General features: G+C 31.8%; 5 protein-coding genes across 19 annotated transcripts in view; 1 reads left to right on the top strand and 4 right to left on the bottom strand.

The window, feature by feature from the left end:
• Positions 1-1,701, bottom strand: part of LOC126848071 (glycerol-3-phosphate dehydrogenase, mitochondrial) — a 7,163-nt gene extending 5,462 nt beyond the window's left edge. For 2 of the 4 annotated variants that reach the window (XM_050588615.1, XM_050588616.1), the window contains exon 1: positions 1,168-1,698. The gene's annotated coding sequence lies outside the window, so the exon portion shown is untranslated. Of the gene's footprint in view, positions 1-1,167 lie in introns of all 4 variants that reach the window. The other 2 variants (XM_050588619.1, XM_050588614.1) reach the window with 2 other exon arrangements.
• Positions 1,702-2,891: 1,190 nt separating this feature from the next.
• LOC126848073 (coronin-1C-A) lies at positions 2,892-9,538 on the bottom strand. Of its 4 annotated transcripts, none has more exons than XM_050588622.1 (6): positions 9,382-9,538; positions 7,726-7,933; positions 6,972-7,453; positions 4,025-4,403; positions 3,685-3,927; positions 2,892-3,584 (listed from the first exon to the last, which is right to left on the bottom strand). In XM_050588622.1, exons 2-6 carry the CDS (start codon positions 7,921-7,923, stop codon positions 3,405-3,407), a joined length of 1,482 nt encoding a protein of 493 aa, XP_050444579.1. In that variant the 5' UTR covers positions 7,924-7,933; positions 9,382-9,538; the 3' UTR covers positions 2,892-3,404. The 4 variants fall into 4 exon arrangements, with proteins under 4 accessions (XP_050444579.1, XP_050444580.1, XP_050444582.1 ...); XM_050588623.1 differs by having other exon boundaries at positions 9,386-9,528; XM_050588625.1 differs by lacking the exon at positions 9,382-9,538 and adding an exon at positions 8,004-8,686.
• A 2,943-nt stretch (positions 9,539-12,481) lies between these two features.
• On the top strand, positions 12,482-14,800 carry LOC126848359 (uncharacterized). 2 transcript variants are annotated; one of them, XM_050589190.1, is made up of 6 exons: positions 12,482-12,734; positions 13,095-13,216; positions 13,325-13,446; positions 13,524-13,600; positions 13,958-14,068; positions 14,664-14,800. In XM_050589190.1, exons 1-6 carry the CDS (start codon positions 12,611-12,613, stop codon positions 14,678-14,680), a joined length of 573 nt encoding a protein of 190 aa, XP_050445147.1. In that variant the 5' UTR covers positions 12,482-12,610; the 3' UTR covers positions 14,681-14,800. The 2 variants fall into 2 exon arrangements, with proteins under 2 accessions (XP_050445147.1, XP_050445146.1); XM_050589189.1 differs by lacking the exon at positions 14,664-14,800 and having other exon boundaries at positions 13,958-14,335.
• On the bottom strand, positions 14,590-15,963 carry LOC126848360 (uncharacterized). Of its 3 annotated transcripts, none has more exons than XM_050589194.1 (5): positions 15,568-15,963; positions 15,434-15,492; positions 15,215-15,260; positions 14,897-15,109; positions 14,590-14,826 (listed from the first exon to the last, which is right to left on the bottom strand). In XM_050589194.1, exons 2-5 carry the CDS (start codon positions 15,440-15,442, stop codon positions 14,660-14,662), a joined length of 435 nt encoding a protein of 144 aa, XP_050445151.1. In that variant the 5' UTR covers positions 15,443-15,492; positions 15,568-15,963; the 3' UTR covers positions 14,590-14,659. The 3 variants fall into 3 exon arrangements, with proteins under 3 accessions (XP_050445151.1, XP_050445150.1, XP_050445149.1); XM_050589193.1 differs by having other exon boundaries at positions 15,572-15,960; XM_050589192.1 differs by having other exon boundaries at positions 15,434-15,960.
• A 700-nt stretch (positions 15,964-16,663) lies between these two features.
• Positions 16,664-21,535, bottom strand: LOC126848357 (solute carrier family 17 member 9). Of its 6 annotated transcripts, none has more exons than XM_050589186.1 (9): positions 21,241-21,535; positions 20,758-20,778; positions 20,047-20,393; positions 19,806-19,979; positions 18,894-19,026; positions 18,155-18,251; positions 17,702-17,867; positions 16,876-17,034; positions 16,664-16,816 (listed from the first exon to the last, which is right to left on the bottom strand). In XM_050589186.1, exons 3-9 carry the CDS (start codon positions 20,369-20,371, stop codon positions 16,677-16,679), a joined length of 1,194 nt encoding a protein of 397 aa, XP_050445143.1. In that variant the 5' UTR covers positions 20,372-20,393; positions 20,758-20,778; positions 21,241-21,535; the 3' UTR covers positions 16,664-16,676. The 6 variants fall into 6 exon arrangements, with proteins under 6 accessions (XP_050445143.1, XP_050445145.1, XP_050445142.1 ...); XM_050589188.1 differs by having other exon boundaries at positions 20,758-20,775; XM_050589185.1 differs by having other exon boundaries at positions 20,758-20,838; positions 21,241-21,531.
• Positions 21,536-21,764: the final 229 nt, after the last annotated feature.

Here is a 21,764-nt window from a genome sequence, read left to right as displayed (position 1 = left end):
ATATATATATGATATATATATATATATATATATATATATATATATATATATATATATATATATATATATATATATACATATCCTATTAACATGCACAAATGCCTCATCATATATATGCGCACACATATGTAATGTATGACAAATACAGATTTCATCCGATAACCTTGATAAGAGTTCGAAGCACGTGGAATTACGTAAGTGACATTCGGTGTTACACCCTCGCGGATACGAAGACGGTCATATAATCGGCTCGTGCAACCTCATGAAATCCACGAAAAGATCGTCAAGTATAATATGTCACTGTCTGGCCGCACAAGCTATCTCGATCTTTAAATCTAACAATTGTTACAGGCATGAACCGCATTGATTTGGAAAATGGGAGAAAAAGAGCTGTCCGGACATATGATTCATATATTAGAAGATGCATGTTATTAGAGAGAAGTAGGATTTCTAATAGTGTTTATACATTTATACAGAAAAGCACAAAAAATGCATAAAAATTATCGGTACAATCCGCTGGCATTAGCAACCGCATCAATCCAGAGTTGGTTGAAAAATTTGGTAAATCTCAAGTATGTATATATTGTGCTTTGAAATGTGCGCATATCACAAGACATGTCGGACTCGATGTCGCAAGATTGTAGCTAAAATAGCGCTCGCAAATCTCGCATGTATATCTGTGCCAAATGCTTCGAAATGTCACTCGAATCAACAATAGGTACATATATAGCCTACATACACTACTGTATACACTATTTATTACGCGTTATTCAATCTTTGTCATCTTGCGACTCGCTCGTTATAACACGAGGTGGTTGGGACATTGAATTTGCTTTACTCAACATTATTAACATGCAAAGTGTATCTTTAATTATGTGTTTGCGTATTTTAATTACATTATTTAGCGCATTCTTCTCGGTTTATTTTCAGCAATCTTTCAGTCAGCAATTGAACAATCGAGCCAAGTCAATTTTCGAAACTCGAGAATCGAGATGAAAAATCTTCATTCGTCAAATAACCGATGATAAATGCAAGTGTTACATTGCCGCGTCAACGAATGACACGATTAATTAATAATATTACCGCACGCAGCAAAACAATCAAGTAACTGGATTTTTCGAGCCGATTTTTTAAAAAAGTAATAGCGATATACACGTATAAACTCACAGTGAGATGAGAAGCGTTCCTCGTCTACACTGAATGTTGCGACACTAAAATTTCAGGAAGCACATCTCTTTCAATATCTATTCTTTGATAGCAGATCAGTTGCGGTATAAACTGTTTTATACCGACGGCTTATGGCCATCGACGATCGACGGCGACTGATTGACCAAAGGTAACCAAACCCAAACCAAAGACCAGAGATTGAATTTCGGCCGCCGAAAGCATAAAGACTAGAAATAGAAGACTCACAACCTACCTGTGGAAGGGATAGATAGGTAAAAAAAACTATCGTTACTAGCTGGCGCCATTGGGTACGTTCAGCAAACACAACCGTTGAGCTCATCTTGTCAATATTCGACATTGATTTGCTAGTGTAGAAGTAAGAACCAATCGCGTTCGATTGCTATCTAACGATTGTGTTTTCTGAATGCACCCATTATTTACAAGTGTAGCTGCGCCTTGGACAAAGAAAATATCTGGACGGAGCAGAAGGTTTCGGGCAATGGATACAGACTGAGGAGTAAGGGCCAATTTCACCACCTTTGGTTAAGTTAACCTACGGTTAAAATCAGCAGAAAATAGAGGTGAATGAAAACCAAGCATTCTTGGTTTTCATTCGCCTCTATTTTCTGTTGCCACCCTGCTGATTTTAACCGTCGGTTAACTTCAACAAAGGTGGTGAAATTGGCCCTAAAACTAGTAAAATTGGCTCTAAAGGCCTTTACGCAATGCGAGGCGATAGCGGTAGAAACAAGAGAATAGTGATAGCGACAGACGATATCCAATGAGAGATTTGCTTTTTTGCAATGAAAATGCAGTGTTCTCATTGGATATAGCTTATCGCATCATTATTCCCTTGCTTCTATCACCTCGCATTGTGCAAGGGCCTTAAGACTGATATTACATTCATACGATAAAATGTTTGGACGTAGCGATTGGCTATCAAATAGAGAATTTTTAGAGTCTCTCGAAAGATGTAAACTCATGCAATAGAATGGCGTAACGAGAGCGCAATCAATCGCTAGCGTTCCACAGTTTTCATTACGCTCGCGATTGATTGCGCTCTCCGTTCCGTGTTACTATATATGTAATACTACTATATTGCTAATCAAAACTCAATGCGGGCAAAAACATTACGGTACAGACGTATCAACCTCTCGCCTCCACAATTCATGAACTTGACGCAATGCGCATGCGCTGACATACGTAGGGCCATACATGTAATATTATTGGCTCAACAAAATTCGCGCATGTGTATTGCGTCAAGTACGCAAATTGTGAAAATGAGAGGTTGATATACATCTGCATCGAAATGTTTTTGCTAATGCCGCTTATTGGGAAGATACTGACTAGCAATATAGTAGTATTACATATATGCGTGTTACGCCATTCGGTTACATGGGTTTGCACCCTAATTGTTTCGCCGCAGATTTCTTTGTTAGGCGATCAACTGGTATTACCAGGCATATTGCAATCAAGTGACTGAAAGTAAAGGCCATGACACATAAAAAAAACTTAAGCAGTAAAACTTAAGACGTAAGCGAATTGACCAATCACAGTCGAACAGTAAGGCAGTCATTATTAAAATTTAAGCAACGCTGAAAATTCTGTATGGATGAAATTCTTACTTAAGACTGGAGTCTTATTGCTCAAGTTTTTTTATGTGCCACGGCCCAAATATTCACTGAAAATGGAAGTTTAGATTCGCATAATCGTATACACATAAATCACATATCGAAACAAAATATAATACTCTTTGTTATTTAACAGCAAATATCTGTACAAGTTAGACACTCTTGTACGTCACAAAACGGTATTCGTACAAAGGTTCATATAAATAAAAGTCTTGTTATATCATTGTATAGAGCAAAAACTTAATTCTAAGGACATACATTATAATGTATGGCAAACACCTCTAAAATTTTGTGTGTGTGTGTGTGTGTGTGTGTGTGTGTATATATATATATATATATATATATATATATATATAAAACGCATGTAAACATAATACAAATGCAAAGAATGTACGATGAATGTGGATGTACAATAAATAGCAAATATTGTTGCAGAGAGTCAAGACACACGGCATTGCTAAAACCTACTATTTACACAAGTTGTTATATCAAAATATACGATCGTTCTTATTATAGGATATTAGTGATTCTAGTGAAAAATACGTTTTCACTTTAGAGATGCAATGTCACACCGGAATCTTGTCAAAAAACAAAATCTGGAGATTTTTATACTTCGTCAGAAGCGAGTGTTTCTTTGCAATCCGGAGAAGCCGATTTTTCTTTCCGTTCTTCCTCTTTCATTTGAAGTGCGACTGCCGATTCCAACACTCGTATTCTTCCTTCGTGCTTCACGATTACAGCTTTTAATTTCCTTATCTCTTCTCTGCATTCTTTCAATAATTCTTCCTACGAAGATTAAATAACGATTATCAAGTTATTTAAATCATTCGAGCAAATTATTCTCAGTCGAGAAAAATAAGAGGGAACAAATTTTCTATATACATACACAAGCTCCTGGTGAAATTTGCGCAGTATCTTGCGCGGCATTTGACGCAACCTTGGCTCCTTTACTCAATATATTAGATTTCTTTTGTACTTTAAGTTCGTTTTTGGAAGCTGACGGCTGATAACCATCTCTTAGGGATATCAATACAGGTTCAGCATCGGTGCCAGATTGCCATTCTTCTGCTGAGATTGCAGCTGTGTCACCGGGAGTATCGGGATATAAGTCTTCTTGAAAAAGCTCAGACTGGAATACAATTACAGAGCGCGCTAGACTACTAGTCTGCTTTTAGAATCGACTTTGATACCTTTCGATTATTTTTTTTTTTTACACATTATCTTACCTTTCTCGGCACTGTCATAGATATCACTTGGCAAAAGCCCGAATTATTTAATCGATAAAATCTGGTTATTTCACAGCTATTAACGTCACAGCCTCGTTTTGGCATCATTCCTATACCTCGTTGAGGATCAGGAGTTTGAAAAGTATTGATGTAGTGAACAAAGGGCGGTTCGGGTGTAATTTCAAAATATCGGATCACAGAATCACCCTTGCCACATAAATATACTAAATTTGTATCAGGGTCATACAGAGGAAACATGACTCCGTTGCTTGTATCTAATTCTACCATAACTATCGGCTCGCCCAACATGTCGGGAGCTCGCAAAGAATATTGTCTTTCTGACATTTTACTAAAACCTGTCGTAAAGATTAAGCCACCCCTGAAAATATAATGCAAACAACTTGGTCAATATGCACGAAAGTTTTGTCAATATGTACTAACATGATGAGCTTTCGTTATTTGGCATGTTAAACTCTTGGTGTGATTGCAATAAAAATGATTCTGTACATGTATATATGTATGTGTGTGTATTTGCATTAGTCATTAATATCTTATTATCACATTCTCTTATACTACATGGAGATTAATCATCAAAATTTTACAACATCCACCTTATTACTACACATAAAGAAAGACATCTTCCAACATGTTGCAATATATATGTAGGAAGTATAATTACAATGCAAATAATTACATGCAGCGCTATTGCTCAAGTAAACTTTCACTTGCATATAATATTTTGTTCCTTCCTTTTACATATATAAATGTGATAATTATGATATTTTATAAAGATATCTATACCAAAAAAATTAATATGTTTCTTTGACTTACATATTTACTTACGTATTCTAACATTTACAAGTTACAATTTTTGAATTAACAAGTTGATGTACAATACTTACTTTAAAATCTATGGAGAATTACAGAGCGCACATCTTGACACTCGTATTTATTAAGTTGGCATCTTCGTCATGTCGAAAATTCAGTCTGGGAGTTTTCCATTAAAAATTACAGAATCTCGCACTACACAAACCGGAAATACAAGATGAAGAAACAAATATATTTTTTACGTGCGTATCTAACTATATTTTTCTTACAAAATATACTAGTGGAAAGAGATGCGAAGAATAAATACCATCATGTATGTTGATGTGAAAACATGTAAAAAAACCGGAAGGTGGAAATAATGTGGAAGAAAGAAAAGGGAGATAATGCGAAAAAAAAATTCTAATATTGCTGTATTTAAAAAATCATCTATAGGCAATTTCTGCAATGATATAATTTGTTCACATTGTATTACTACTGTATTTATGTAAAAAGGTGGATGTATACCATTTGATGATTATGTTTTACAGATATTTTTTTACGAATAATCTATATGTACTGCAACATATATAATAAAAGTAAAAAAGTTGTGCAATATTATTTACATTTTTTTTGCTCGGTCTTTATGTATTTTCTACATCCACACTCATGCAAAATTCACTCGTTAGTCCATCCTTTCTTTTAAATATTATTTTGATATATAATGCAATAAGGTGAATTATATTATATAAGTATATTAATGAGATTATGAAAAAATATTTTGCCTTTTTTGAGGGTTAATTATGCATTTAAATAAAGCATTTCTCTCTTTATAAAATATAGTCTATTGAGCATTTTATATTTATATCTAAGGATGGAGAAATAATATTTATAATCAGATAATATATTTTATTCATTAAATGAGACTGATGCATACTAAAACTTGCCTGCATATTTAACTTTGAAATTAAGTAATTAAGGAAAATTAAAATTAAATACTAATGTTCAAAATCTCATATTTTCCACAACTTATAATTATAATTATAATATATTCAGCTAATTAGCATTTGAGATTTAATCTATATGTATAGATCAAAAGTGTGTATATACAGGGTGTCTGATAATAATCGCCCCATCCGTAATGTGCAAGTAGAGCGGATTAAACCAAGCAGGCAAGTCCTTTACCATTTTTTTGTCTAACGCTTAATAAAAGAATTATTATTGAGTATAGTTTGGCAATAATAGTTGATCTTTAGCCGGACACATCGGTGAGCCGCGCGCCTGATAGTATGCGTGAGTGTTCACTGTCACAGCGCGGCTCACCGACGTGCGCCTGGCTAAAGATTAGGGATATTTGGCCAAACTTTATTCAATAATAATTCTTTTATTAAGTGTTATATAAAAAAATGGTAAAGGACTTTCCTGCTTGGCTTAATCCGTTCTACTTGCACATTACGGGTGAGGCGATTATTATCAGACACTCTGTGTGTGTGTGTGTGTGTGTGTATGTATATATATATATATATGTGTGTGTGTGTGTGTGTGTGTGTGCGTGCGCGCGCGCGCGCGCGCACTTTTCAAAATATCTATTTTATGTTTTTTGTTCATTGCCATCTCTATCTCTTTTTGTTTTTAGTCGCATCAATCTCATTATATAATATACAATATATACTATATATATATATATATATATATATATATATATATATATATATATATATATATATAAACTAATAAAATAAAATGCTGAATATACACTATTAAAAAAAAGGAACTTTTTTCGTATCCTAACAATCATAGAAATGTGGGCTATCTTCAAATTGTTGAAACTCGATGAAAAATTATACACAAAAAATTAAAAAAGCATTTTGAAGTTTTAAATTTTCAATTTCAACGTGTTATCGGTAGTTTTAAAAAATTATATATATATATATATATATATATATATATATATATATATATATATATATATATACATACATACATACATACATACATACAAGGCGCTCAAACGTAACAGGTCGAATCTCGATAAATAAATGAAATATCAAAATCTGGTTCTTTTTGTATCCATACAAAATCAAATTCTTCTTATCAACATATTCAACCTGTTTGAAACTTAGCACCTGTATGGAGCACGTACCTTAAAAAGATGGCACGAGTTGCTTTGCTTCCTTCATGAGCTATTGCTTCTTCTAATATTTCACCTGATCTTGGATCCAAAATTCTAATTTTTTTATCTTTACATGTAGTGACTAATCGAGATCCATCCCAATTCCAACATGCGGAATAAACCACATCTGGATGATAGTCAATGCGTACTAAGGCTTCTCCTGTACCAACATTCCAGATAATAACAAGATTGTCTGAACCAGCTGTCAGCAACACATTTAATGCGGATGGATGCCATAACACTAAACCGACTCTGCGTTGGTGTAGTTGTAGATCTACTATTGATTCAGTTAATGTCCTAGAAATACCTCCATCAGGTATTTGCCATACTTTGACAACACAATCTTCAGAACCAGAAGCTATGACATTATCGTTATGAGGACACCATGCAATATCTAACACAGGTCCTTTGTGTCCACCTACTAAAGGATAGTCTGCTGGTATTCTTCCTATCTATAATGTTTTGTAACAATATTTTGTAAACCGTTATTTGAAAGGTATAGTATATTATATATATTATGTAACAGATTCTTTTATTATCAATCTAATAAAAAACGAGTTGTGTATATGGATATATATAATAAGTACTAACAAAAGTATATATTCTTTCGAATATATAGCAACGTACATAAAACATTAAATTAATTAAATGTAATCAATCAGGGAAATTGAAATGTAAAAAGAATGTAAAGAAAAGATTTACAAAGAGACGAAAGAAAGCCTACCTTATTGTGCGGTAAGACGATAAAGGCACCGCCACCTGCCGATTCTACGATAATAGCGAGAAATTTGGGATTGACGGCGCAAAATGTCGAATCCCACGATGATTTTGACACTCTAATATTGTCGTAACATTGTTCACGTTTCAGAGAAGTTCCGTACACGTGGCGGAATTTGCTGGTACGCACCACGCGGAAAGACATGTCTGTATACCTATTTTCAATTATAAAATTGATATTCGTCAAGAGAGACGCGATAAAGAAAATTATCAATATCAAATAACCTCTATATGCGAAAAGTACATGGTGTCATGATACTCGATATGTCGCTTGTACATACGTACCCATTCGCACACAAGTGCGCGCGCGCGCATTTATATTTATGATTATTTTAATAAATTAGTGTCACATCTCCGCTATGGGACTGCGGACGTTTGCGGCATGAAACATATCTCCATTTTATAAATAGATTCCCCACTCTCGGCCTTTTCGTCATCAAACGAATACGACTGATATGTAACTTTTCGATCACTATATTTACAAGATGTGTATATGTGTGTGTGTGTGTATGTGTATATGCTGTGTATGTATGCACATCACAGAAGTATACACAATTTATTGCAACTGTCTCCAACATTATAGTGACATATTTTTTCTGATTATCGCGATGAGTGAATGAAGAGATCGTTTCCTACGCTCCTTACATGGTGCATCGAAAAATGATTTCGATTCACCGAAATAGACAGGGCCGCGCGAGCGCGGCCGCGCCCGTGCCAGAATCGCGAGATCGTGATTCAGAACGATTCAAAATAATACAAGATACGCATAGTCACTTGACTATGTATATGCTGTATTGTGAAATAGGACGAGTCTCATTTTGTATATTGTATAAAATGTAATGTTTTCAATATCAAAAGAGATGTGTCAAAAGAAATTTCGACACGTACCATAAGCGCGTGCGCGCGCACAACTCGACACGACACACACACACACACATGCGCGCGCGCACGCACGCACGCACGCGCGCACACACACACACACACACCCACCCACACCAATGCAATGCAAACCGACAGTTTACTGATAACGACAGCCGCAGTTATTGTTCTGACCGTTTCGTTATCATGGTTAAAGCATTTATCGTATGTTAGAGTGTATGAGAGAGCGATACATTTTTAATCATTTGTTGACGATAGCTCATAAAATGGATGGAAACAGCAGAACAGAATTCGTATTCCCGCCACTGCCCGTTACATCGTAGGACGTAGATAGAATGTAACTTGATCAATGACCACGTAGCAGCGCTAGAAACACGAAGCTCGATATCTTTAAGAATACCTTATTTGGAAATGTGCACTCTCTTAATTCAAATAGTTCCCATTCAATCACTCTCTAAGCGATATTTTGCCAAATTCACTCAAATCTACCGTTCTCTATCTTTCTCTGTCACTTTTTTTTCTTTCTTTTTTTCATAGATTCGCTAATCGCTAACATGATCATCTCTTTATGAATGCGTTTTGCTTTATTCATCGGTAACGTTTTTTTATTAATTGTATGGATTTATCACGAAATAAATAAGGATCGACAGCTTTATCAAATATCTTGTAAAACGTTGCATTTATCGTATTTCTTTACAAGTTATATGCATAAAACGGAACTTACGCACTAATCTTTCAGGTTGTGACAAAAGATGCACGTTTTTGGAAAAGAAGTGTCGTCCCCGCCACTAACCTCTTCAAGCACTAACAATGACGGGCGTGCACGTTCGCAAGTGTGAGCGCCTTTCCAATTTTGTAGAGACCTATCCGACAAACTTAATCGTATAATGTATATATACATACACACATACATATATTTAGAAAATCAACCAATCATCAACCATCTAATATAAAGAACGCAGCAATATGGCATTCTTTATATTAGACACATGATTGGTCGATTTCTCTATGCATATACATTATGCGATTATGCAAATTCATCTGGATAGGACTTTATGAACGATTTCTATTGCATCTTATTGCATCTTATTGCATCTGCTATATATATATATATATATATATATATATATATATATATATATATATATATATATATATATATATATACTGCGTGTCAATGGCCTAGTTTACACCGATCGTTTAATATGCGTATCAAGTACTATATTTGTACTAAGGACCAATTTGACCACCTTCGATTAGATTAATCGACGGCAGGGTAGCAACTGAAATGATAAGAATGCTTGGTTTTCATTAACCTCTATTTTTTGTTGCCACTCTGCTGATTTTAACCGTCGGTTAACTTAACCGAAGGTGGTGAAATTGGCCCTTAGCTGTATAAAACGCATCAAGCAGGCGTATCGTATCAAAATGATACGCGTATCAAGCATATGCGTAGCGCTGTAAACACTGCATTAAAGAATCTATTCTGACTTCTGGTTAGTTGGCTATTTACTTTATAATATTATAAATTAATCTTATCTGTACTTTTAACAAATTTAATACATTTGGTGTAAATGCAATCGAATTAAACGCTTCATGCGCACTACTTTTGATTCGCGTAACAGAAAATGTAAACTAATGTAAACTACAGTGTAAACTAGGCCAATGATTCGTTCCCTGTAGTAAAGGGTACACCAATAGTCCATGGACATCGGATCCAATCGGACCGAGCAGTGATACTCAATCAATTCATATTGAAAATCCCCTAGACGTTGGCGAAAATATTGCAAACATATTAATCAACCTCTCGCTCCCACAATTCGTGTACTTTGCGCAATGCGCATGCGCTGGCTTACATAGTAGCTATATATATATATAATACTATTGGCTTAACAAAATTCGCGCATGCGTATTGCATCAAGTACATGATTTGTGGGAGCGAGAGGTTGACACCGTTTGTTAGGAAAAAATGCATCCATATTCAAACATTGGCCTAATTTACATCGATATACTGTAATACGTATTAAATACTATACCGACCAATCACAACCATTCTATTCTTTAGAAGAATGGCTATGATTGATCAGTGCATACTTAATACGTATTAAAGTTTATCGGTATAAACTAGGCCATTAGTGCGTATCAAACTTAATACGTGCGTATCAACGATTTTACGATGTAAACTAGACCATAATCCGTTGTGGCGCTAAATGAACGTTAAATTGCCTGAAAATCTATAGTTCACGTAACATATATTATAGATTTTCAAACACTCTATGCGCTCTATGCATGAAAAGGAATGCAACCTAGCAATATAGTAATATTACATATATGATTTATAATCCGTTTTTAAGATTGTTTTAAGTTTAGTCTTGGATCGACTTAAGACTCCATTCAATCAATGAAATGGCCGCGCAGCATCTTAAGATCATACTTGAGACTATTGGCGTTTTCGGATGGACGTGTTAATCCAACTCGGATTATGAATTCATGTCTTTTACTGGCAGAGCCAATGCAATGACGTCTTTATTACTTACATTATCTCTGCTACTAAGGTTGCGGTCGGAAAGACGCTAGAAATGCTTCGAAGCATTTCTAGCATCTTCCTGACCGCAATTTAAACTATTTTAAATATAAAAACGGATTATGGTCTAGTTTACATCGTAAAATCGTTGATACGCACGTATTAAGTTTGATACGCACTAATGGCCTAGTTTATACCGATAAACTTTAATACGTATTAAGTATGCACTGATCAATCATAGCCATTCTTCTAAAGAATAGAATGGTTGTGATTGGTCGGTATAGTATTTAATACGTATTACAGTATATCGATGTAAATTAGGCCAATGTTTGAGTATGGATGCATTTATATCGAACGTGATCAAACAGACTAAAACGGGGAGCACACACTTTTGCATAAGCGCATAACTATAAGCATAAGGAAATTAATTGGTTCATTTTCTTATGCATATATTTGTGGACCAATCAATTTCTTTATGTTTATGATTATGCGCTTATGCAAAAGTGTGTGCTCCTCGCTCTAAGTAGAAAAATAACACAAATCACGAATATAATTCATGTCGATTGTCTTTTAGTCTTTACATTTAGCATATAATATCGATTATTTTAAAAGTTATGTTCCATGCTACATTCCCTTCAAAACTCGAGGCTGTTTCATGCGTTTACATCGTCATTTACATCATTTGATATACGTATCAGTTTAGTATGATACTCTTGCTTGGTACATTCGTACCAAGTTAATCCGGCTGCGTTTACATCGTGCGTACTAAATATTTAATACGAATTTCATACGAATATAGTACCTCATAAAGCCCTTGCATAATGCGAGGCAATAGCGATAGGAATAAGGAAATAGTGATAGCGATAGGCAATATCCAATGAAAACACTGCTTTTTCGAAAAAGTGGATCTCTCATTGGGTATCGTTTATCACTATCGCTATTCCCTTGTTCCTATCGCTATCGCCTCACATTATGCAAAGGCCTATACGTGTCAAATGCATGATGTTAACTAGGCCTATGAATATCGGCCATAGACTACGTTTACATGTCATTTCTAATCGGGTTTAATAACATACGTAGTTCTAAGGCTGGCCAATCACAGTCATTCCATTTCTTAGAGGAATAGCTGTGATTGGTCAGTTTTACGACAGACATTAAGCCTGCGGTCGGGAAAATGCTAGAAATGCTTTGAAGCATTTGATTGATCAATCAGGACAAAAAGAGTAAAGCTTTCTTTATTCTGATTGGTTAATGTAATGCTTCGAAGTATTTCTAGCGTCTTTCTGACCGCAGCATAAATTCGATTAAGGGTGATATAAACGTAGTCAATGATAAATGATCCTTGCAACAGTTTGAATTTTAACGTGTTTTAACATCATGTCATTTTGATAAGTTTATCAAAAACGTTTTGTGTTTTTACGAGCCAATTATGATGGAAAAATTAATACAGCTGAAAGCAAAGCATGTAAAAATAGATACGTTAGTACTTCAAAATTTATTGCAGGCAGAAAGTATAGATAAAATTAATAGAAGTCAAAACCAACGATTTAATGGTAAACTTTGTTATTCGCGAGTATGACGAATTGTTTAGATTAGAGTAAAAATAAAAAAAAAGAAAAGTTGATAAGAGAAATCGTATGTTATTGTGCTTTTTGCTTTGAAGTTTTTAAAATTACTTTAAAAGATTTATAATTTGCGTAACAAACTCCAAAACCAATTTATTGCAATATGTCAATATGCCCTATAAAACTTGTGTATATCCTGATAAATATTTTGTAAATCTACATTTTTTAAATATTTCTTTTTTTTGTTTTACATGATATGTAACATTATAAATAAAATTCTCTTGCAAATTATATAGATTCTTTAAAGTATAAGATGTATAGAATTATATAATTTCTATATTTTTACAGAAGATGAATTTAAGATTGAAGAATTAACATCAAAAGTGGCTGTTATAGAAGAAAAGCAGCATACAGAAACTCAGAATTTAGAGCATAAAAATAATGAATTATCAAAACATAATGTTCATTTAGTAAGTGTATTGTATATTTATTTATTTATTTATTAACAGTGCACTAACATTATATTTTTGTATCTAATTCTTAGATATTCTATTATTGATAGATATTTGTTTTAATAGGCAAAAATAGAAGTAGAAAGAAAAAAGTTTTTACAAGAGATTAAACAGTTGGAAGAAAAACGAAACAATTTGAGATCTTTTAAACCAAACTTATCAGATCAGCAATTGCTGGAACTAGGAAAGTATGTATTCTGATTCTATATTGATATACTCTCTTGTTTTCTCTATTTGTCTTGTTTTATATTATTTTGTTTTATAGAAAAAAATTGAAATTGTACAAAAATTTAACAAAAATTCAATGGGATTATGAAGCTACGAAACATAGTGTAACAGGCTGTATCCTTTTTCAATACTTGTGATATAATAATTTATTAAATACAACCGACACATGTATACATACATACATACATGCATACATACACATAACACACACGTGCGCGCACACACACATATATGTATGTATTTATATATATACATATACATACATTGGGCTGAATGGAAAGTTTGTTCCGTTCTTTACTAATCGTTGAAGACTGAAAGAATGGCATGAACTTTCTATTCAACCCAATATATATACACATACATATATATGCAAGTATACACGTCAAAGTATATTTAATATTGCAGTCTTTTTTTTTTTTAATAAAATTAGAAGAATTGTGGGTAACAAATAATTCTTAACTCTTATCACAGATGTTTCAAATAAATGTGATTATATTCATTACTTTTGTCATGAAAATCAAGAGACTAATGACAAATTAGTAGATTCTCTATGGCATGAAATATATTTATCTACTAACAAAGGTAGAGACAAAAATTTTTAAACACTGTAACTTTGTAATATAATTGAAATCTCCCATATATATTTCACTTTAAACAGAGCATTCTTTTTGTTTCAAGTTTATTATATCTTAATTTAACTTTGCTCAATACTAATAATCATGTAATATGGATTAATCATAAAACTATTGAAGATTAATGCATTTATGTTTTTTTATCACATTTTTGTAATAATTGATAATTCATGTGGTTTTCTTTGTTTATTTTAATAAATAGGATTATTCTTGCAAAGCATAGGGTAAATTTTTATTAAAGGAGCTACATTCATTTCACAAAAATAATATAGTAATTGGACACAGTCAAAATAAATATGTTGCACTCATACAATCTCTGTATTTATTTAAATCTAATATCTCTGTATTTGAATTAATTATTTTTACAAAACACAAATGTTTATATTACAATTAAGATTAAGTATATGTGTATGTATGTTTGAATATGAATATGATAGATCTATGAAGTAAATTTATAATTTGTGGTACAGATATGCTTTTAATTTTTATTTATTTTTTTTTTTTTAATCTTATTAAGAACATAACAATCTAAATTTTTTTATCAGGTTCTCTCATAGGTTAAGAGGTTAAATACATGATTTGTATAATAAAATATATAATAGATGAAAAGAGAAGAAAAGATGATACATAATCCTATCATTATAAAAGTACTAGCAATGCAGAAAAGTATGCAGCTTAAAATACTTGCACCAATAGCCAAAACTGTCACTGAAAATATAACATATCTTGCCATAATGTATAACAAATTGCAACAAAAAAATGGAAATTTGTTTCTCACCTTGAATCATTATAAAACCGATAAATGCAAATACAGCACTGATAATAGCAAATACAACAAAGAGAAGAATAGGAGTTAATAACGATGCTACCACAACAAAGATAATCACTTGGAGAAATGGATTATGAACAAATTGTTCCTTAAATTTGAGAATGTACATACAAACATTAGGATGATATAAAAATGTTCGCCATTTTCCAGCACATTCTTCGTCTGAAAATAAACATTAATTCTTACTTCTCTTTCACTCTTTTAAAATTATAAAAGGTATAAAAGAGTGAAAAGTATATGCAATATAGTATATTAAAATATACTTACAATACATAATTATTAAATCATATATCGTGTTGTTTGCACTTTTCACCTAAAATAAAATAATTTGTTCTCATCCATCTCAAATAGACGATAGGAAAGCAAGATAAAATAAACAATATTTGAAATCACTGCTTAATATTAAACGGACATTGGAATGAAAAGAGAAAAATTGTAATTTTTCAAAAGTAGTAAAGTTGTATGTTTAGTTATATGTTATTTTACCTTTGCCATTGGTAAGGGTTTTTTCGAGATATTTAAAATGTCAATTTTTTAAAATCCGGCTATTAAATAAATACCGTGTGTATACATGTTATGACTTAAACAATTGATTTGAAAGTGGCGCTTAAAAAGATTACCTACTATTACGTGATGTAAAAAATATAAATCGATACTTTTTTATAAGATCAATATATTGAGAATCTTCTCGCAAAAGCGGATGTTTGATTTTTATGAATAACAAATTTGGTCTGCGGCATTACACCGCACTCATCACTCATGACATAAATCTGTTCTTTAGGTGCATTTTGTTTCATGCATGATGCAAATGATGCAAATGATGCATCATTTATTCTTGTTTAATATTCGGTGAAAAAAAAATGAAATAAAATGAAATGATGCACATCATGCAGGAAACGGAACACCTTTGGCTATAATCACTACGAGTACTGAAACTCTATATTTTACGTCATGTGCATACAGATTTTCATTAAAATTAATAGGAAAATTTTTCGCATTTTAAGCGGGGAGCACACACTTTTGCATAAGCGCATAACAATAAGCATAAGGAAATTGATTGGTTCATTTTCTTATGCATACATTTGTGGACCAATCAATTTCTTTATGTTTATGGTTATGCGCTTATGCAAAAGTGTGTGTTCCCCGCTTTACATTTCCGCTCTAGGGGAAAAGTTACATGATTGACCCTAGAGTCCCTCTAAAGGCCCTTGCACAATGCGAGGCGATAGCGATAGGCAATATCCAATGAGAACACTGCTTTTTCTAAAAGCAGTGTTCTTATTGGATATCATCTATCGCTATTACCTTGCATTGTGCAAGGGTCCTAAGGCCTTAGTTTTTTCTATTTAACATCTCTATTCCGAATATCATTTCTAATATAATAACTATTGTAATTGTTCTAGTTCATATCTTTAAGATCTATAAAAATTTGATTCTTTCCTACCGTTGCTCCCGCCCCGTTCCTATTTTCCTTTATCTTTAACGACAGACGATAGTTAGTATCAATTTATTTTATGTCTATATATATAGTTCAATGTTTTTCAAGAATAAATGTAAAATAAATAAAAAATTTATATAGAATCGCTGATTAGTTTCGCACTTTTCACTTTGCAATATTTATAATAAGCATTATCAATACTTTTCCTTCTTTCTTTTTTTATATGTACAAAAAGATGAAAATAAAAATTTAATTTAAAGTGAAATACGCATTGATCATACAGGATATAATTTATATAATTGCTTGACCCGAGCCAAATAATATATATGTTACACATCCTAAAGCATTGATAATAGCGATAAGTAAAAATACAACAGGCCAGCTATGTGTTACATGTAAAACGTATCCGGAAAAATATACACCGAGAAAACCTGAAAAACAATATATTATATTATTTGCCAATAGAATCGGTTATATTGCTTACACATACCAGGTATCGCACCAACGGTATTCATCAGACCAAATACACTGCCGGAATGTTTTGGTGCAAGATCCGAAGGATTTACAGCAATAGCATTATTATGAAAGCCGGAACCACCAATAATCAGTGCAAGACACAATACTGCGCTTTGAAAGTTTTTCACTTTTGCTGCAAAGACAAAGAAGAAAATTGTGTGATTTTATTTCTATTTTAATAATTATTAATAAAGCTCAGTTCCCAAATATTAATAAAAAAGCATTACACTTAAATAAAAATTATATAAAATTGTACATAAGCATACAAATATGTATAAAAATTAAAATATATATAAAGATTAATTGTATTCCCTTTTTTTAGACTCAACTATTTAATCTCAAGCTTTCATAAACTGGATTTTGTTCTTTAAACTATTATAATTTCGTTAATTTCAAATCATATTAATGAAAATTATTTCTATTGTGCAATTTTTATTCTGTCCTTTCTACATTAATAATACATGTAGAAAATGTGTTTCACAAATTAAATGAAAAGCTACAAATAGATGTTACCCGATCTTTAATTTCCAGGTTTAAGAGAGTTCAACTGTACAATTTACAACACTGCAATATAATCAACATCTAAGCTGCTTTAGATTATTTATAATTTGCGACAAAATTCAAGACAGAATTTTATTTATAAATTTGTGACATATATTCTTTCTATATCCTGACATGTATTTTACATATGTACATTCCATATTAAAATACTTTCTGTATTACATGATACCTGAAATTAGATTTCTGTCTCAAATTTTCTTTTATTATAAACAGATTTTAATTATTAAATGTAAACTTACTCAAAAACAAGAGACTCCCAATTTCAGTGACAAAACAGATCGTTTGAATTGTTTTGCGCGTTAAAGTCACAGAATAACCCGCTTTTATTATTCTTTCTGACATAACTTTTCCCAAAAATGTACAAGGTAGCATCGATAACCATGGTATAACATTAACAACCCAAACCTATTAAATTAAATTATTTAAGATTAGTTAGTACACAGTAATAAAAGTTATTTAATTTTTAGCTACAATTCTAATATATTTTCAACTCTACTTTTATTGTAGCACTATTTTTGCAGATCTTTCTACAAAATATTGCATTGTATACAATACTTTAAATGTTTATTAAAAGATAAAAACATACCTCAATTAAATAACTATATAAATTGTTATAAACATTTTTGCTTGAACTATGTAGAAAACTACTTTTTGGGAAATGATACTGAATGAAAATTAAATAACAGAATTACCTTAACTTCGGGAAATATGTCATGAAAATATGTAGGCATCCATGAAAGTAATACAAAGAAACAATTATTTTGACAAGCATGTCCAATAACACAGGACCTGAAAGTCATGATTAATAGTCGCAAAGCATTAAGACAATCAATTTGAGATTGTTATGTTGTACAAAACAAAAACACACTTACTTACAAAAACTTATATTATCAGTTTTTTTTTGCAATTTCCACAATTGAAAGATTCGGAATTGGATAAGCAAGAAATTTCTTAAAAACAAATCAAGCATTTCAGTAATTAAACTAAAGCACACATGTAATTTACAATACAATATATGCAAGTTTACGTTATTTTAGGGTTCAATCATAATTCTATAGGAAATATACATGGAGTGTCCCATAATTTGCGGATCACCTCTCATGTGCATATAAAGCATGTTAAATTGGATAGGAAAATTCTCTATCGTTTTGCGATTTTCACGATAATTAATAAGAAATTAATTAAAAAAGATAGGCCAATCTACGTCTTGTACAAGCGCGTGACGAGAAGAAACGTCCTACTGTAATGTGATACTAGGCGCGCAGTGAAGAGCTCACGAGCACTGGCACAATCTTTGCAGGACACCTTGTATATATATATATATATATATATATATATATATATATATATATATATATATATATACATATACATATACACATATGTGTGTGTGTGTGTGTGTATCTATATAATTTTTTGCATCATGATTACCAGAAAGGAGGCTTTGATAAAAGCTTGAACCAAGGCAAAGAGTAGCTAGTATTTGACTTAGTAGAAATAGTTCTTTCCTTAAATGGCAGGATGTGATAGCTTAATAAGGTTGTCCATGCCAAACTCATGCCCCCTATATCAATAAATTAATAAACATTACAAATGTATACAACTTTCAAACTAATCAGTTTTAAAACCAATAAACTTAACAAAGAAATACAACAATCAATTCTCTATTAAACTGCAATATATATATCATTTTTTATTGATGCATTCTTTGGTTTTAATTTAATATTAATTTTGCTTTAACAAACAAAAAACTAATAATTATAAGTAAAAATCAAAAATATTTCGGGAATACAACAAACAATAAGATTTTAGCTTCCCCTTTCTTTTAAAACAATACATACACATGTACCTTACTTTAACAGAGTCATGAGTTTTATTATTTTGTGGCTTAATTACAAATATATGAGAATTACTTAGAAAGATATAAGTAGTTTAATTAGAGAACTTGAACAAATAATATAAATTCTTTTGATATTTTCAATATCTAAGAAAAAGTCGATTCGAAATCTATCGAAATGTCCAAAGGCGAAAAATGATCTGGATAGAACAAAATTACATTTAGCTATATCAAGTTGCAAGCGATATACCGAGGTTCATATAAAAGAAAATTCATTCATACATGTGTCATAAGTTATTACTAGTATTGAAATATTAATTCTTGGATATATTTTTTCATTAATTGTTAAGATTGAAATAATCTTCAAAATTGAAATCACATTTTTGTATTTAATAAATTTCTGCCCCAAATTTTTTCAAAATTTGATGTATTTTCAGCAAATATTAGATTTATTCTTTCTTTAACATTTTGTTTTTATTATATATAAAATATATTGTATATGGTACCTAAGATTCGAAAGACAGTCATCCAGTTATAATTCTCCAAAAGATAAGAGCCTAATGATCCAGTAAGTAATGTACCCAGAGCAGATCCTGATGTTAACAAACTAAAGAAAGAGGCACGTTCAGCCTCATGCAAACGTTGACTAATTAAGCTAATCATACTGGGAAAATGCATTCCTGAAAGTAACAAGTGCTGTTATCTTCAATTGCTTTTTGCGTAGTAACATAATGTAGAAAGAACTACCTTGAAATGCTCCATTTATCATTCTCACCACTGCAACAAGCAAAACGGAAGTCTGATCATTGGAAAAAAATTCTATAATTTCTGGCATGAAAAAGGTCGTTACCGACCAACCGAGAGCGGATATCCATAATACTTTCTGCCCTCCAATTCTGTCACTAATATAACCGCTGATCACTTGCGTCAACGTATATCCCCAGAAAAAGCTCGACAATATAATACCAGATTCAGGTTTTGACCAATGCTTTTCTTTACTGATGATTGGCATCAATAAAGGGATAGATGTACGTGAGGCATATATCAAACATGTTCCACATAACAATGACATAAACCATTTCCGCCTTTCTTTCCTGAGTAAAAAGAAATGGCAGCTCTTATATTCTAATAATAAATAAATATCTTAATATTCTATGCATGATGTGCATTTAACAATTGATAGATATTAAAATTTCTACTACAGGCTGAATGATATTGTATATATATATTATCATATTGTAATTTTGTATATGTGTGTCATATATGTGATAGTGTGTCAAATAATGTATAACAGAGATTTATTTAAAAAAATAATAATTGATAAATTATAAAACTCATACGACTTAAATATTAAGCAATTTCTTAGTAATTTAAAAAAATATTTGCATCATATTTTCTTCAATCATATTTCAAATCGATATATGAAATACATTGACAAATTTATCTATTTTTGATTACCTCGGCCACGACGATCCACTTCTGTCATCCAATGGAATATCCAGCGAAATTTGTAATTGCATTATTCGCGGATTAGTTAAGCTTATCAAAACAATAGTTTTAACTTAATATCAATTTATTAAAATATCGTCTTTTTTTTCGTCAAAACACATCGTGATTCTCATTGAATATTTATTAATCGATTAGTGTGTGGCCAGTCATCAAAACTTTAACTATTCTAAACATTATTAAACATTCTTATTTAAATAAAACATTAGTTTAAAAACTTTTCCACCAAAATTTCAAATGTTATAATAGCTATTTAAATTAAATTAAGTATTCATTAACGAATATTCCCATTCTTTATAATTCTCATTACTACGATAAAAATTTCTGGACTTTTCTCTATTAACGGTTTTATTTTAATCATGGAGAAGAATAATAATAATATTAAAATATAACCTTAATCTTAATCTAAAAATTTAAAATGTGGTATGTATCTACCGATTAACAGGCGACTACTGTCACAATTTGGTTTTTTGGTAACTATTCAGTTTAGCGCTATCACCTCGAATATCTATAAAATTATGTTCATTCGATGCGTTTTTGCACAAAACGAATATAACAGAAAAAAGTGTCGCTTTGCACCATGAAGCGAGATATTAATAGTTAAAGTTGACAACAATTTTAGGTTAGAAAATCTGTCATATCGACAAAATGCAACGACATGCGCATGACGCGCCATGCATCATGGAACATGAAGTTTTTGATTGGCAGAGACAATGCAATGACATCATTAATCGCTCCCAGAGCGATTATCCCGAGCACAGACTTTTGCATAAGCGCCATAAAGCGGGGAGCACACACTTTTGCATAAGTGCATAACTATAAGCATAAGGAAATTGATTGGTTCATTTTCTTATGCATACATTTGTGGACCAATCAATTTCTTTATGTTTATAGTTATGCGCTTATGCAAAAGTGTGTGCTTCTCGCTTTAAGTATAAGGAAATTGATTGATCAATTTC

Source organism: Cataglyphis hispanica, chromosome 3 (genome assembly GCF_021464435.1).
Source record: "Cataglyphis hispanica isolate Lineage 1 chromosome 3, ULB_Chis1_1.0, whole genome shotgun sequence".
Taxonomy (NCBI): domain Eukaryota; kingdom Metazoa; phylum Arthropoda; class Insecta; order Hymenoptera; family Formicidae; genus Cataglyphis; species Cataglyphis hispanica.
The sequence above is the reverse complement of the archived record's forward strand: the minus strand, read 5'-3'. Positions and strand labels throughout refer to the sequence as shown.